The 18,355-nt window shown below is 38.8% G+C and overlaps 2 protein-coding genes across 4 annotated transcripts in view; one reads left to right on the top strand and one right to left on the bottom strand.

Moving 5' to 3' along the window:
• The window catches only part of ST3GAL6 (ST3 beta-galactoside alpha-2,3-sialyltransferase 6), a 47,870-nt gene extending 44,207 nt beyond the window's left edge, over window positions 1-3,663 (top strand). For all 3 annotated transcript variants that reach the window (XM_063305631.1, XM_063305630.1, XM_063305632.1), the window contains one exon: window positions 252-3,663. In XM_063305631.1, coding sequence (XP_063161701.1) covers window positions 252-344 — 93 coding nt within the window. In that variant the 3' untranslated portion in view covers window positions 345-3,663. The remainder of the gene's footprint in view (window positions 1-251) is intronic.
• Window positions 3,664-9,547: 5,884 nt separating this feature from the next.
• Window positions 9,548-18,355, bottom strand: part of COL8A1 (collagen type VIII alpha 1 chain) — a 124,313-nt gene continuing 115,505 nt past the window's right edge. Inside the window, exons 3-4 of the mRNA XM_063305628.1 lie at window positions 13,791-14,085; window positions 9,548-12,735 (exon numbers count right to left, since the gene is read on the bottom strand). Coding sequence (XP_063161698.1) covers window positions 10,802-12,735; window positions 13,791-14,082 — 2,226 coding nt within the window. The 5' untranslated portion in view covers window positions 14,083-14,085 and the 3' untranslated portion in view covers window positions 9,548-10,801. The remainder of the gene's footprint in view (window positions 12,736-13,790; window positions 14,086-18,355) is intronic.

Genomic DNA, 18,355 nt, shown 5'->3' with positions numbered 1-18,355 from the left:
CAAACTGTAGTTTGGGATTTGAAACAAACTATGGCTTAATCATAGACCATCCATACCCCACTCACTAATCAGATTAAAACAAAAACTAAGCATGTTGTAAAAAACACCCAGAAGCATTTTATTAAAAGGTGGGAGCAGTGGTATCAAAGGCCAGTTAAAAAAAAACCTATGGAGTCCTGATTTAGGGTTTAATTTACATCTTTTTATGCCTTTAGTTCTGAGTTTTGTATTTTCCTTTTGGTTCTTTGCAGAATGAATACCATGACATTGTTGCAGAGCAAAGACTTTTGAAGGAACTTATAGATCATCAAATTGTGATCAGTCTCACAGAAGAACAAAATTAAAGAACTATCACTACTTTTCGTAAGACTGAAGGGATATTTTTATCGGAACTATTTTTTAAAATATTTGAAGTATTAATAGTAATTGCCAAAGTATTTTTTAAAAAGCCATATCCCACATACCTTCTAAAAATGTCTCTGCCTTAAATATTAATATTTTGCCAGGAAGCAACTATCACAGTCAAGTTATACATGCATGTTAATTTAATAATGGAAAAATGTTGGCTAAGTGTACATTTAACAAGAAACTGTTATTTCCTCTTAGTTTTCTGTTTACCATTTCCCACATGATGGCACATTGCAGATACGTTAGAGGTCAGGATAAAATGTTATTAATACAACAATATAGAATGTCCTATCTATATTCAGTTCAGTTCAGTTTCAATCATGGGTGAAAAAAAATGAAGTGCTAAAAAAAATAGTGAGACACCTGGGCTCCATGACAGGGTGCTGGAAATGCATATCATTTTTTTTAAAATCTTGCTTAAAATGAGACTGCAAACAATGACTATTTCAGTAAGGCAATGTGTGCATGGTTAAAGGGACACAGTGATAAGTACAGAACAGTGATAAATATAATACAGAAAATGGCTCATGAGTAATGGTATTTTTGTTAATAATAGATGATGGAACAGTAAAGTGAAACTAAAGCAGTTACTCTGCTCTGAGTTTCCTGCATCTTGCAATTATAAAACTGTCTTGAATTAATTCATATGTGTTCAAGATGTTGCAATAGATGCTTAAATCAGAGACATCTGCAGGGAAGATAAAAAAAAGTCATGATAGTGGCCATAATTATATGATAAAAGTTCCCCCAGCCTTTTTTTCATATGCAGTGCAATTGCATGAATGTAAACTGTGTTTTATTCCTCCTCCCACCCTCCCCTGGTGGACACCCCTGCTTAAAATACCGCATACTGTAGAAGGTCACTCTTGAGTCTTGTTTAGGATGCTTTCAAAACTGTTTACTCCAAATATTTCAGTCCATTTTTTGCCTCATACTGTATTTCCTTCTATCTCAATTTTTGCCTATAACATTAAGGTCGCTGTTGGACTATTGTCAAAGTCACAACAGAGAGCTAGTAAAAGTGGAATCCCTAGAGTGGACTGGGCATACTCATTTTTCAGAAACAATCAGTATTTAAGGGAAAATCTAAGCTAAGGGGGTAATAAATTCCTATCTGACTTTCTTACCTTAAGTGGCAAATGTTATGCTTCTATGATATTTCCATCAAAATTGTTTGATATCCTTTGGTTTACAAATTAAAGTGGTCCAAAATCTCTTAAATCAAAGATGACAGTAGATTTTTCTTAGTAAAACAATCTTCCTAAATTGTTGAGTTTCTTTGGCATTAGTTTTACCCTCACTTCTCTAATTTAATACTTATTTCTTTAGAAAACATAATTTCTTAACTTGTTAATTGTGCTCAATAAGATACTACAGACGACTTGTTTCTTTGAAACATCTGGGGATATTGAGGTAGACAGTGGGATGTGTTCTCAATACATTGACCTACAATTCCCATAAACGCCAATCAGCATGGACAAGACTCAGGGATTCCAGACATTATGGCCCTAAATATTGGAAAGCCACTTAGTTGACAGCACACAACCATATAGTTTTATGTTTTACATGGTTGATTCCTTTTTTTCCTATTAAAAATAAATAATTTAAATGATTTGAATAACTTTGGTCCTATAGTATAGACACAGGGAATCTCAATCCAATTTTAGAAGGCCGAACCTCCTCTCCAAAGGCTTTGATTCTCTCCAACCACTTGCCTACCTGTTGTCCCAGTCAACAGGAAAATTTTTATTTTTAAGTAGCACCAGATTGGACATAATAACTGTTCCTTTTCCTTTCAAGGCTTTCAAGTATCTCCTTTGTGGTCTGTTTTAAAGATTCTTTGCTGTGTGGGGCCTGGACAATATTTTTGAGATAGAGTTGCTGCTGAGGAGGTGTTCCAATCCCTTTTAGAAAATCAGTAATTAGGCTAATTTGAAATATTGGTAGCAGTGGAGGCTTTTTTGAGGCATCTCTGTCATGTAAGAATGGACATGTGTGAATGAGTCAATGAGGTGTGTTAATGTGTGTGTGGAGGGGGAAACATAATGGTGGCTGCACATTCACATTTGGATGTCACCTTGCTGGCCTATTGATCGATAAGATTTCCAGCATGTTTGTCCAAGATAGGCTAAGGCCAAAACAGGTTCTTTATACTAAGTAAAGAAATGCATGGAAACTTACTCCAAATGTATCTTTATTCTACCCTGACTTGTACCTGGCATTACTATGAAAGTGTGTTAAAAACAATAAATGTTTGTTCCTGATATAGAGGTACTTTGCAGATTTACAAATGAATACTGTACTTCGTTAAAGCTACATGTATATAATGAAGGGTTGCTATCATTAGGGCAGCTGATTAAATAGACTGGGTTTGTCTTTCAAGAAGAGCACTGCTCAGTGTCTATTGCACCAGGCCTGCTTTGTTGAGGTCTATTTGTATTTTCATTCTGCTGTGTAAATTCTACACGTAGAGGACTTTGGTCTCAGGATTGATGCAAAACAAGACTAAACATTGTTAAGAAAAGGAAATTTCAGCTGGTACATCATGCATCACAAACAAGACTTGCTGCATTTCCCACTTGTACACACTTCTTAACAGTGAAAGAGTTAATTCTGCCCACATTCAGATATGGCCATGAGATGGTCCTTCTCTCTTTCCTAGTGCCACTTGGATTCAGCTACATTCCATATTTTATATTAACTGTATTGCTGTATACAACTGTAATCTTGTGTATCATCTCGCAGTACTACTTGAAAGGTTAACTTTTGTTATCGTCTAGATATTTTCATATTAAAGTCTTCTGACGTTGCCCAATCAGAAAACTGAACTAAGGATATAGGTTTAGTTGCACTCTTTTTGAAAGTAGCTTCACATTTTCTTAATTTATTTGATAATTTAGTAGAATATATGTGAGACTGGAAAAAGTTGTTCAGATTTATACCCTTGAACTCCTCACTAGCATGAGGCTTCTTTTTACTAACATTAATTTTGATTATCCTGAAATGTGATGTTCTAGTTTGGAGATAATAAGTATAATTATTAAATTTCTGTTGCATTAAATATTTGCTGTTTGTATTCCCCAAAGCCGCCTTAACTTTCTTAACAGTTAAAGTAACCATTTCTGCTTTCTGAAAATACGTTGGGAATAACATTTATGCTGTTAAATGGCTTTCAACTCTGTTTTGTTTTTATATCTGAAGGCAACTTTTGAAGCTTGTTGTTATTATTTGTGTAAAATAGTAGTTTAACATGAAAGAGACTTATTTTTGTTACAATAAATATGTTAAAATATATACTTGTGTTCATTGCCTTTTTGAAATACTGTGCAGGTCAGTATAGCTTAAATGCATTTACACTGCTAATAATATGATTGATAGGCTACCAGGAATGAGCATTCCACACATGAATACATATTGCATACTATCCCATAATATTATGATATTCTTTGTGTAATTATGAAGAAATATCCTCATTCTGGTTACAGCCATTATAGCAAAGTGGGTTTTGGTAGTAATCAAAACAGTTTTGTTTTGAATTAACAAAATTAAAATTAGCATTACAGGTTTTTGCACAAATTATTATTTTTTTTAAAAAGCATTTTTAAAATATGTTTAATAAGATACAACAATAAATGATACCTCGCTATTTTCATCACAATAAAATAAAGCAATTTCATGCTATTTAAAATAGAAATTTTAAAAAGAATGAAAATTGACTCCTATTTTGTAAATCTTAAGTTAGAAAAATAGCTTTAATAAGATCTTTGGATTTTTCCCCCTCTTGGTAATAAATAGTTATTTTTCTTTTCACAACTGATTTATGCCTGATGAAATACGTTCTTTTTCATTTCCTCACTTCAAGAATATTAAATAATCACCATGCCCAGAGCAAAATTTGATTCTTCTATTTCAATAAAGTTACTTTGTGTACTAACCAGATTTCTGTTTCTGCCTACCTTTTTAAGAATTGAAGAATTTGTCCTCTCCGAAAGATTGATTTCTGTTCATTGAACAATAATTATTTCAAAAAGGGTGTTCCTGCCACCTAGTGGTCATCTTGGCATTTGCAGGCCGGATCTACTATGTTACATGTAAAAATAATAAATACTATACTGTAACATGAAAAAACAGGTTGGTCTAAAAGTCTCCTCCCACTGTTGAGAGGAGCTCAGCGTACCAGTTCAGCACAATTTGAGCAATGTTTTGTGTGCTCAAAAGTAAGTAAGTAAATAACGTAAGGCTGGTCATTCAGTTTCAAGCTTTTTCCTCCTTGGAAGGATCATTTTAATTGGTAATTTTTAGGGAGCAGACATTACAGCCTACGTGAATGCCATTTTATGAATATCATAGGTGCTGTGGCTTTTTAGATTGTCTTCCACAGATCAAGAGGGCCTTAGTTTCCATTGCATCAGTATACTGCAAGATATGGTACAGACATTTTCAGTTGTTTTGCAATCTTTCTACTATGTGGACCTTCAAAATTGAGCCCATAGATTGGATCACAATTTCAGAACCTCTGTTGCACCTTATATGTCTCCATCACAATTATTAAGATAGTTAGCCCTTAACTGGTTTGTTCTTTTGCCTAATAACAGAAAACTGATTCCCTGAAACTTTTGTTACAAAGCTTTTTTTGGTATGGAAATAAGAACGATGGAAAAAGTTTCCCAGCCTGTATTTTGTATGTCAGAGTACTGTTAAAAGCAGGGGAAGGGGAATGACAACGTTTTGGTATTCAACATGCAGCAGTTTTAACAGAGTTGATTGTTTAACACTGAAGTAAGGGGGAATGCAAAGTTTGAATACATTTTTAGAAAAGAAAATTGCTAAGTTGATTATGTAGCTCTTTTTTTAGATGCCTTGAATGTGTGCCCAAAGGCTAGAGTGTAAATGAGTTCCATTTCTTTAGCCTTCCCATTCTGCTTATCTCTCTGACCTCCAGCCTGGTAGTCTGAAAGGGAAGTTGTACTCTCATTTGCTTGAATTCAGGTAGAATTCTCCACACAGACTGGGACCCTGGTAAAATATGAGCTCAGCTTATTCAAAGAGCTGCACTCATGCATGCCAATTGGGGAGATTTGGGAGAGCAAAGGATGATGCAGGCAGGCTATGAAATAAGGGACCGGTATGCAAAGCCTCATCTACTTGTATTAAGCTGATGCTACTTGCTTTAAGAAGAACTTCCAATGTCTTCCTTTCAGTCACCATTCCAAGATGCATAATTATATAGATATAACATTGAAAATAAGGCTCATGAGTCATTTTCCCATCTAGGCCTCTAAAAAGATGTCAACAATCTTCAAGTATCTGATCTTTGCCATATACAGTATCATACATGTTTTCTCATTTTGGCAGCACAGGTTTGACAACATCTTCCTATTTATGTGCTGAAAGCCAAAGCAATTTTGAAACCTAGTGTTGTTCCCATCTTGACCCTTTCTGAAAATTGCATATAAGAGTTATTCCAGGTAGATGACTTAAAGACAAGGGGCATGTTTGACAATACAGGATGGATGCAGACTTATCTTTAGGACCAAGAAGGTGGTTTTACATGATAACCAGGGAGTAGGGCTTTATCCCCAGGATCAAGAATATTTCCAGCTCTGCTCATAGACAGATGTCTGCTGACAGAAGGGTAACTGCTATGAAAAAAATTCTTATACTAGAGGCCATTAAGAAAGGAATAAAAAATAATGCTTTTGATAGTACACCTTTATTCAACAGCAGGTGCAACCACACTTGGAATTGTGAGTACAGATTGCATTGTAGAGTTGGAAAAACGCAGGAAAAGTCAATCAAAATTATTAACCACTCAATGCAATAACATCAGAGATTTTTAAGTTTGAGAAACAAAGCAATAAAGTGTATAAAATGATGTGTGGGATAGTGAAAATGCTTGAAAGATGTATTTTCCCTCTGAGAAGTAAGAGTGGACCCATGAAACTATATACAGTACTGGGAGATTTAGAACAGATAAAATGTTCTTTATCCCATATGTAATTAAACTATAGAATTCACTACCACAAGTAGTAGTGATCACCTTAGATGAAAAGGTTATCAACTCATATAACTGTATGTGTTGTTATGCCTTTATTGGAGGCAGCATAGCTCCCAATACCAATTGCTGAAGTACGGGAACAATAGGTTGTAAGGGACACTTTCTTGGGCAGTTCTCAAGAATATTTCTTTGGCTAAGATGAAAGATGAATGCAGAACTAGATGGAAGCCTTCTTCAGGAAGATGCATCCTACAAAAACGGACTCTGCCAACTTACTCCTCCCTACTTCCACATGTTCAGCTAGCAGATTGGAAGGAAGGTTGTATGTTGGCATCAGTGTAAATACAACTAGTCACACTAACAGGAACCCTGGGTGGAGAAAAGCAATCAGATGAAGCAAATGCCAGAATTCCAGACCTGCCAGTTGAATTGATGGCAATTGGGAGGAATACAAGTCTAACTGCCTTCTTTGCTCAATGTCAGTTTTTCATACATTGACCTGAATGCTTGAAGAATGCTGGGCTTTGGGGCCAATCTAAAACAATTCTTACATTCTTATGAAGCCTATGCAGGATAAGCTTCCTGATAGGTGTAGATATCCAGTGAACAAAACAGTGTGGTCTTGCTCTCAGATTATTGTATATTGTTCACATGTTTAATACACTGCAAGTTAGTTGCAATAGTTACCACTGAAAAAAGATTGAAGATTAGTCATGACTAATCTACGTCCCATTGATTTCAGTAGCGTGGTAGTGTGATTAATTTGTCCTCAATTCATCCCTATCTAAGTCTATGGATCTATTCCCACCACACATTTTACTATTTGATGAAAGGGTTAATGACTTGTAGGAACATCAAAAACGGGTCATTTAACTTGGTTTATTAAGCCAGGTATAACTAGATATAACCCTTAACAAATCCAGTAATGCACTGTGTTGTAGGAACACTTCAACCCTTTGAACGGACCCTTTTTGCATATCTAGTTGGCCAATAATGCTGCTGAATGGGTGCTTCATGGGAAGAAACATGTGCCTTTTTCTACACTTTCCAGCATAACTGATTTGCTATTTCTATCACAGCAGATGCAATAACAATTGGCATCTTTTCCTTGTTAATTGTTGAAATATTCACTAATATTTTTGCCCTGTTTGTGTGTTCTAAACTGAGCATTATCTGCTGCTTCCTCCTTTTTCCCAGTTGCATTCCCTGCTGACCATCTTTTCTACATGCATAAACTCCCTGCATGGGATTTTAGGCACCTAAAGTACTGTTAAGAATGTATGTATTGAGTAAATTGTTTTCTTCAGAACTTGCACTCCACTGTGTGGGGCCAGGCAGAGTTGTTGTGGTCAATAAATGCAGCCCTAATCTTCCCTACATGATTGCAATTTGTATACAGGGAGAGCAATCAAAATGAGCTTTGTGACAACAAAGCAGTGCAGCCAGTAAGTGCAGGGGATAATATACAGAAAAACCACAAGTAACACATTTCAAAGACTTGACCTATGTTGTGACATTTTATTTTTTTCCCCTAAAGATTTTAGCCAGATATTGCATCTCTGGAATATTGAAATAAATTAAAATACTGAAACATTGTAAAAAGTTATTTAATAAGATCGTTTGCAATCAGTACAAAAACTTAAATACAAAATTATTATTTTCATCTCTTTCATTTCTTTATCCTAGCAATCTGACCTAAGGTTCTTTAAACTGCCCATTGTTCTCAAATAGTTCGTGCTGTAATACATTAAATTCAAGATTTAAATAATGGAAGTTCCACTATATATATCCACTGTGTTAGGGAGAGTCTTCTTTCAATTAAGTATGGAAGTTTCATTTAAGATGTACGAACAATAAGGATTAGTCTAGTTAGATTGTTTAAAACAGATGTAAAATGTGATATACAGTACAACACCGAAAAAGCACATGGATGTTAAATAACTTATACATTACTATTCCTATTAAATTAACACCCCTGTCAAGGAGAAATCATAAACTGTCCAAGGGTCTAGTGTAGCTAAGTCCATTAACAACTCAACTCCAATACAGCTAGAACTGATCTCTGCACCACAGATGCTTCTACTCACACCACCCATCTGAATGAGGAACAATGTGTGCAAATGGGTATTGCATTCATGCAGGGCTAGCTTTAGTTACAAGGCTGCCATTGGTAAAGGTTAGTTTTGTTAGGTATGGCAGAAAGGGATTTTCCTTTTCTCTTTTCAAGGTTTTCCTTGCCTATAACTTTTCAAGTAACTAGAGCAAAGAGGAGAGATTAGTTTGGTCAAATCCTGAGTGGAGATTAGACATTCCTACTCAACTATAGTTGTCTCCCCAGGGGTCCCTGTACTTCTTGAATACTGAAGGCATGAGATCTGGGCAACCCTGAAGATGCAGTTCCTCTGTTGATCAAACAGCTGGTACTACACATACTGCTGAACTTTGGATAGAGTTCTTGTCACAACATTTCTGTTAAGCAGAAGAAAGCAAGGATGAATTTAGTCCCCTGCAGTTCTTTCGTGTTAAACAACCAATCCACATGGTAATTTCTTGATCAACAAGATGATCCCAGTTCCAGTTCTTATACATACAAATACTGTTCAGTAGAGCCACAGGATTTCAGCATGACCTAATCAGGTACATTTATGTCCTTCTTCTAGAATTGGAGTTAACTGAGAAGCTCATCTGGAAATGGTAGGAGTATTTTCTACAGGGACTTACTAATACTTGGAAACAGTTATGGAAGTCCTTCTCATGTGCTAACCTCTGAGGACTGTTAAATTGACAAGAACAAGAGAGAAAGCCTTTCACCAGTAGTTGTATGTTTCTGGGATGGGTTGCTATGCAGGATCCATGATTGCAAGTTTTTAGGAATTTAGGAGAGTGAGGTATTCTCTTTACCCTTTCATGTACATTTCTTAATGGACTGGTTTGGGTTTCAGACATTTAGACTTTAAAACTGTGAGTGCTGGTTGTTACAATTGCTGATTATTTGTTGATTCTCATTTTTTTGCTGTTTTATTCTTATATAGGATTTTATTCAGTCAGCTGCTCTTTGAAGACTTATCTTCAATGGCAGGCTGAAAATAGTTAAATTATTATTATTATTATTATTATTATTATTATTAATGTTCCATTAATTTGATATTAATTCTTAGCAACCAGATAGATTGACCTTCTTCAGGATGAAATAATAATAGCCACAATATTTTGCTGCTCCCACATACATAAGAATCTCTAATCTGCATGCATTTAAAGGCCAACATAGGCATTTAGGAAAAAAACATAAACAATGTTTTGATTGAAGACAGTTATTTCATTATATGGCATTGCCTTCATGCAACCCATATGCATCACACCATATGCAAAACTAAAGGAATTGTGCTATTCTCAGCCATTGCTAGCCATCTCTTCCAGTATTTGTTAAAACGACATAGGAAAATGAACAATGAATAAGCAGCTTCCATTTTGAACATATCAAACAACCAGTGCTTTGTTCTATACCCTATCATTTCATGACCAAAACCTGCAGGAGTGGTTCCCAAATGAAAAGGGATCATTCATTGGGTGTTTGTGTGTCAGATATCACAACCTTACCTGACTTCAGGTGCACTTTGCCATTTTCTATATTTATTTTCTGTGATCCATAAGTCAATCTGGAAGGCAAAAGTGACTATCCACCAACTGTTTATCTGTGTTGTACTAACTTTACTTGGTTTGTATACAATCCCTTTTACCTCTAAGTCATTGATGTACAATATTCCACAAACCAATCTGGATACTTAAAAATATTCTTGCAACTATAAATATGGCCTATTGCTTGCTGGGGAAAAAAACCTGGTGTCATGGATTTCAGTCAATTTGGTATTAATTAAATAGCTTTCTAACACTGAGATTTGTCCTTTTTTACTATTGTTGTCAATATGAGCAGATAAAAAAACTTCACATAAAAATAGAAACTTTGGCTAAGAGAACTTGGCATAAGATTGTTGAGTCTTCTTTAAGTCAGTGCAGTTTAAAAAAAAACTTTATAGTACTATTTTAGAATAAACTTCTGTTTCTTCTGTTTCTTTGTCTATCACCTTCCACTTTAGATGAAAGTTTCGCCCTAGAAGCAAGTGTTCAGTAAGCATCTTATGTGGACCCTGACATGACATTTCTTTTAATACAAAAAAGCAGACAAACGTTGAAAAGATTCATTGTACAGCAGCAAGCCAATTAACCCTGGGCTTATGAACAGTTTTTCTTTACAACAAGCTGTACATAATGTTTGAATTGGTAATTTTATTTTAATATTGTACATGTTGGTCCAAAAAACCCCCAATAAATGCACCTTTCAATAGTATAGATTTGGAAACACAGAAAAAGAGCTTTCATTTTGTCTGAGTGTGTCGTTTACATTGGATACAATAAATATCCGGAGAAAGACGAGTGAACGTATTGCCCAGCGTAAAGTCCGGCTGCCTGTTCAGATGGCATCTGGATGTAAACTCTGTCACCGTGTGTGAGCTGGACAACAGCACTTCCGGAAGCTTGGTCCAGGAAGCCTTTCTTGTATTCGTCGTAAGTGTACATCAAAGGCTCATTGTTTTTAAATAACGCCACCCAGACATTTCCCCCTTTGCAGTGGATGTGGTAAGCGAAGTAGTAGATCCCGGGGATTTCACAGGTAAAGACACCAGTCTGTGGATTATAATTCTGCCTGCCGTTATAAAGGAGCTTGTCAAACATCACAGGAACCCTCACCCGTGGAAAAGGAGTGGTGAGCTCAGCTGTGAAAGCTGGCATCTCATAGGTAGTGGCGGCAGCGGCGGCAGCAGCAGCACCAGCACCATTTTTGCTTTTCTTCCCCATATAGCCATATGGAGACTTTATTCCATCAAGGCCTGGCCCCACTTCAGGCAAATACTGTCCCATATCTGGTGGTGTAGGTTGCATTATTCCTGGAGGGCCAGGGGGGCCAGGTGGTCCTGGAGGTCCCTGAAGGCCTGGCTGGCCAGGAGCACCAAGAGATCCAGGTTTTCCAGGGGGTCCTGGCATCCCTGCAATGCCAGGTTTCCCCATTCCTGGAAAACCTGGTGGGCCTGGCAAACCCCGTTCACCTTTAGCTCCAGGTAGTCCAGGAGGTCCGATTGGGCCACTTGGTCCTGCAAGACCTGGGATTCCAGCAGGGCCCTGATGGCCTTGAGCTCCTGGGTTTCCAGGTTCTCCTTTGGGGCCCATCAGCCCATAAGCACCAGGCAAACCTGGTAAACCTTTGTGCCCAGCTTCTCCTTTTGGTCCAATTGGACCAGGCAAGCCTCTCACACCTGGAGGGCCTACGTCTCCTGGGAAACCAGGTTTCCCTGGGAAACCCTGCAAACCAAGGTCACCTTTGGGACCAATAGGTCCTGGAGGCCCAACAGCTCCAACTTCTCCTTTTGGACCTGGGAATCCCATCATACCTGAGGGGCCCATTAATCCAGGTTGGCCTGGTTGGCCTGGTTCCCCTGGAGGCCCACCCATGCCAGGTGGGCCCATGTGACCTTTTTCACCCTTTGGCCCCAGTGGGCCTGGAGCACCACCCATACCTCGATCACCTTTAAGACCAGGGAAACCTGGCTTCCCAATCCCAGGAGGACCAGGTGGTCCTGGTAAACCTGGCAAGCCTTGTTCACCTTTCCCACCTGGAATGCCTGATGGTCCTGGGATTCCATTTTGTCCTGGCTTCCCTATACCTGGAAGACCAGGAGGACCTTGAATTCCAGGAGCCCCAGCTAACCCCTGAGGCCCTGGTTCCCCTGGAGGTCCTGGCTTTCCAACAGCTCCCTGAGGGCCTGGAAACCCTATCATACCTGGTTTGCCTATACCAGGAAGTCCAACAGGACCTGGGGGACCAGGTAAACCAGGTGGCCCTTTTAGCCCTGGTAATCCTGGAATCCCAACACCTTTATCTCCTTTGGGGCCTGGGGCGCCTTGTATCCCAGGTTGCCCTTTCATTCCTGGCTCACCCTTTGCTCCTGGTTGTCCTGGTAGTCCTCTGTCACCTGGTTTTCCTATTCCAGGCAGTCCATGAGGTCCTGGTGGTCCTTGGGGTCCTGGAATGCCCATAGGTCCAATCTCCCCCTTTGGCCCCATTTCCCCTCTTGATCCTGGAGCCCCCACTGCTCCTGGCTTTCCTGGCATTCCAGGCATGCCTGGTTTTCCAATTCCTGGGTATCCTTGTGGTCCTGGTTTTCCTTTAGCTCCTGGTACTCCATGTCCTGGCAGCCCTGGAGGTCCTGGAGGCCCTCTTGGTCCAGGCTCCCCAGGAGGACCCTGTTCACCTCTCAAGCTGGCTAATGGCATTTCTGCTTTATAAGAGAGAAAGAGAAACAAAGGAATATTAACTATTATCTCAACTGCTCTAGAAGTCACCAATATGCTTCAAACAGAATTGATGTATCAATCTATTGGCTGGATATTTTTATAGCATAGTTGATGTCCAAAGGGAGGATAGATTCATTATTCAGAAAGCATTATCAATTTCATGGTCAATGCTGCAGACCCCAAATGCGGTTTTTTTCCTTCTTTCCTAATGAATTATACCCATATTCAGGTTGATATTTTTATTTGCTTTTCTGTAGCAAAATCTAGAGAATTAAAGAAAAATGACTAGTTGGAAAGGATCGCTTTGTGACTTCTCCAAATTTGGAAGATATAGATATGAAAATGAGGGTGGACAGGATGCACTCCCATTCCTCTCTCTGTATTTCACTAAAACTGTACTTCAGCTCTGGGTAAAGTGGTACTTTCTTCTACTGCACTAAAGGCGACAAGCTGCTGAGGCTATGGGACACACATACAGCTTTGCTTGCCAATGGCCTGTCCCAGGATTACACACCAGAATCTACCATCTGAGGCAGCCATCTCACTCTGCTTAAGGCAGGTGTGGGAACATTCTGGGGACAGGGCAGGGTGAACTTAGCATTTAGGGAGGGGTGAGGAAACTGACCATTTTTGGTGACACAACTAGAAATAGTTTGGGAGCTGAAGGAAAAAAAAGGCTTAAGCTTCTGGGGTTGTCATCAACTCTCTCGCCAACTTAAGGTTATAGCTGACTCAGAATAAATACACAAACAGTCTTGCCTCCTCCACCCCACCCCCAAAAATCAACCAAACTCAGCAAAGTATTCTTCACAAACGTAGATTTTTGAATTTTGCAATATACATATTTAGGCAAAGTTATAGTCAATAAATGAAAATTGCCTTCCCTTCCCAATCTCTACAGTGCAGTAATTAGGGTTCTGGGCTAGGGCAAGGGAGACTAAGTTTCAAGTCTGCCCTCAGCATGGAAGCTCACCAGGTGACTTTGGTCCAGTCACTGTCAGTAAGCCCAACCTAACTCACATCTTGTCCATATTACCTTTCTCTTTCTTTGAAATCCTCTCCTTGCCAAGCATGGGGATCAGTGGAATTTCTTTTATATACTGAGGTATATATTCTTTTCCATATGGTAGGTGTGGCCCTTCCTTTCCCATGTGCTGCATTGGCACTCCATCTTTACCCAATGGCATGTGAGGTACTTGTTGCCCAAGGGGTTGGTACTGTGGCACTTGAGGAGGCATCTGCTTGATCCCATAATAAGCACCAGCTTGGATAGATCTCAGTAGCCCAAGGTAAATAATTAGCCATGTAGGTGCTAGCAACATAGCCATAATCTGCAACAACAAATAAATAGTTCTGAATAGAAAAAAAAGCAAGAATAAACAGGGGAAGCCTAATCTTGGACAATGAAAATTATCCCAAAGAAAAACCACTGATAAGAAGTCATTTCCTTTTGGTAATACTCCTTTTAGTTATTCACCATCAAAGCAAACAAGGCTGGTTACAGGTCTTATGGGTACTGATAACTACAGTCCTGATGATCAGTAACTACAGTCCTGATGAGATTTTAGCTTTGGGATCATATAGACAAATATCAACCACTATGTTACATTTCTAATACTGCTTTGGACAAATTGTTCTACTACACTGTAGAACATTTAAATGGTGGTTCTCAGTGGAAATATAATTTGTGTTCCCAACAATGCTTTGGAAGATATTTTGGTGAAAAAAAATGGGGAGGGGGAGTTTTCAAGATTTTTTAAAAAATGTATTTATTTTGAAAAGAAAGAAAGGACGAATACATAGAAATTATAAAATACAGATACTCCATAGAAAAGTTTGCATAGCAATATAACAAAACATTAAAAGAAAGTACAAAATAAGATAAAATTAAAAGGAAGTATGAATGTACTGACAAATTAGAAATGGCAGCCTGCCCTTGTTGGGTCTTTTAGGGGCCTAGGCATATAGCAGGAAGAATCCCTGTTTAAGGATCCCTGTGTCATCTCTGTGCTAAAGAATTCTTCATTGGGAGCCTCTTCTCAACACTTAGCTATCCCAGGAGAACACCAGTTTCAAGGAACCTTAAGGTATTCCTGAGGAGTCCAGGGCTTTCAGAAGCTGCCATTCCCTGTCTGGTGCCCTACATGACTGAGAGGCCACATTTGAGTCAGGGGAAGAGAAAAAGCATCATCCAGATCACAGGCACAGACCATCTTGCGAGGATGAGTTCTCCCTATTTATCCAAGAATGCCCATGGCTGGGGCCTAAATGTGGCATTAGAACTCTAGCACAAAATCTGTTAGGCTCAAGCAGTGTATGTAGGAAAGATGCCTGAATACCTTTAAAGTCCTGATGTTGCTGGTTTTTTTTTTTAAAGAATTACTCATGATATGACTAAAGCTGATCACCTAATTCCTGTATTGATTTTTGCAAATTAGGAATGCTCTTTTGATACTCAGAGGACCAAAATTTCAAAGAAGAGATGGTAAGATAATTATTAGCTGATGAAATCTAGTCGGTTCTACAAATATTTGCCATTATGCTATAGAAATATACTGTATATTTCATTTTATGGTCTCAGAAAGGGGTATAGTATTGTCATGAACTATTTTATGAATATTTTGTTTAAATAGTTTTGAAAAAGAGCTGTTCTTACCCTTCATGTACCCTTGGCCTATAAGAAATAAAAAGATTCCGTCCATGTTTCATGACGTTCAGTGGCATCCTGTGTAATCCTACAGGTTGCTCCTTTCTTATTAAACCAAGCGTCTAGGAGTAGCTGTTTAGTTCTTGCAAATAGTTTATACAACCAATAGCCTATGTATCAGTTTTCTCCAGGTCTTATACATATGAGTAGTACAAGGGTTACTTGACAGCTACTGTCTCTGGACTTTGATGAGCTTTTTAATGGAACTTCTCATGATCAATACCTGGCTTATTTCCCAACAATATCCTGAGTTTATTCTGATTTTTGTCTGTACTACCTTGATGCCACTGCAGCAGGGACACTGTGTCACCATGATATCTGAATGCAAATATTAGCACATCATCAGACAGGGCTTCCTTATTACAAAAAAACATGAAGCAGCCCATGTAATAAATATCACTCATCCTCAGCCCCATTAATATGACTTTTGTTTCCACTGCAAACATGGTTGTGGATGTTTTTGTACCGCCTTTTTGTTTTCTGAAAGAGTTTATGGGGGAAAACAATGCAGAGAGGGAGCCTATTACATTCTCAGCATCATGGTTTTCTGTACAATGTTTGAACATCTGGTCTGCTCCTAAGTAAGCATCCCTATCTAATAAGCATGTGGCTGTGAAAAAGTTTGTTCGAATAACAGAAGCTGACAATCGATAAGATCTTAATGGTACTTGGCAATGGCTCCAGTAAAAAAGAAACCAACATGCCAAACCACCAAAGAAAGATTATGCCAGGAATGAATCTCATAATATGCTCATTCTATTCCACAGTTTCCTATCTGAAACTAATCAAAATCAGAAGACAGCAATGACTTATTTTTTTCCTAATAAAACTGTCAAATTCCTGCTATTTGGAAAAGATTCAGAGATTTGCAAACCATCCTTCTATAACAGTCATAAATTTAAGTATTTGCTTAACACTTTTCAATGTTCACTTACTCTTCAAAGACACTTTAGGACCCTTTTGCTTCCCATCCTTTTCCGCTGCAGTGTTTCAGCAAAAAAAAAGATTCCATTAGTTGTGTTGTTTATTCGTTTAGTCGCTTCTGACTCTTTGTGACTTCATGGACCAGCCCACGCCAGAGCTTCCTGTCGGTCATCAACACCCCCAGCTCCCCCAGGGACGAGTCCATCACCTCTAGAATATCATCCATCCATCTTGCCCTTGGTCGGCCCCTCTTCCTTTTGCCCTCCACTCTCCCTAGCATCAGCATCTTCTCCAGGGTGTCCTGACTTCTCATTACGTGGCCAAAGTATTTCAGTTTGGCCTTTAATATCATTCCCTCAAGTGAGCAGTCTGGCTTTATTTCCTGGAGGATGGACTGGTTTGATCTTCTTGCAGTCCAAGGCACTCTCAGAATTTTCCTCCAACACCACAGTTCCAAAGCATCAATCTTCCTTCTCTCAGCCTTCCTTATGGTCCAGCTCTCGCAGCCATATGTTACTACCGGGAACACCATTGCTTTAACTATGCGGACCTTTGTTGTCAGTGTGATGTCTCTGCTCTTAACTATTTTATCGAGATTTGTCATTGCTCTTCTCCCAAGGATTAAACGTCTTCTGATTTCCTGACTGCAGTCAGCATCTGCAGTAATCTTCGCACCTAGAAATACGAAGTCTTTCACTGCTTCTACATTTTTTCCCTCTATTTGCCAGTTATCAATCAAGCTGGTTACCATAATCTTGGTGAGGTTTAGCTGCAAGCCAGCTTTTGCACTTTCTTCTTTCACCTTCATCATAAGGCTCCTCAGTTCCTCTTGGCTTTCAGCCATCAAAGTGGTATCATCTGCATATCTGAGATTGTTAATGTTTCTTCCAGTGATTTTAACTCCAGCCTTGGATTCCTCAAGCCCAGCATGTCGCATGATGTGTTCTGCGTACAGGTTGAATAGGTAGGGTGAGAATATACAGCCCTGCCGTACTCCTTTCCCAATCTTAAACCAGTCCATTGTTCCGTGGTCTGTTCTTACCGTTGCTACTTGGTTGTTATACAGATTCCTCAGGAGGCAGACAAGATGACTTGGTATCCCCATACCACTAAGAACTTGCCACAATTTGTTATGGTCCACACAGTCAAAGGCTTTAGAATAGTCAATAAAACAGAAATAGATGTTTTTCTGAAACTCCCTGGCTTTTTCCATTATCCAGAGGATATTGGCAATTTGGTCCCTAGTTCCTCTGCCTTTTCTAAACCCAGCTTGTACATCTGGCAATTCTCGCTCCATGAGTTGCTGAAGTCTACCTTGCAGGATCTTGAGCATTACCTTACTGGCATGTGAAATGAGTGCCACTGTTCGATAGTTTGAACATTCGTGTTTCCCTTTTTTGGTATGGGGATATAAGTTGATTTTTTCCAATCTGATGGCCATTCTTGTGTTTTCCAAATTTGCTGGCATATAGCATGCATTACCTTGACAACATCATCTTGCAAGATTTTGAACAGTTCAACTGGGATGCCGTCATCTCCTGCTGCCTTGTTATTAGCAATGCTTCTTAAGGCCCATTCAACCTCACTCTTCAGGATGTCTGGCTCTAGCTCACTGACCACACTGTCAAAGCTATCCCTGATATTGTTATCCTTCCTATACAGGTCTTCCATATATTCTTGCCACCTTTTCTTGATCTCTTCTTCTTCTGTTAGGTCCTTGCCATCTTTGTTTTTGATCATACCCATTTTTGCCAGGAATTTACCTCCGATGTTTCTAATTTTCTGGAAGAGGTTTCTTGTCCTTCCTATTCTATTGTCTTCTTCCACTTCCGTGCATTGCTTGTTTAAAAATAATTCCTTATCTCTTCTGGCTAACCTCCGGAATTTTGCATTTAATTGGGCATATCTCCCCCTATCACTGTTGCCTTTTGCTTTCCTTCTTTCTTGGGCTACTTCTAGTGTCTCAGCAG

This window comes from Candoia aspera, chromosome 5 (genome assembly GCF_035149785.1).
Source record: "Candoia aspera isolate rCanAsp1 chromosome 5, rCanAsp1.hap2, whole genome shotgun sequence".
In the NCBI taxonomy this organism is placed as follows: Eukaryota; Metazoa; Chordata; class Lepidosauria; order Squamata; family Boidae; genus Candoia; species Candoia aspera.
Note: the sequence above shows the minus strand (reverse complement) of the source record. Positions and strands in the feature narration are given on the sequence as shown.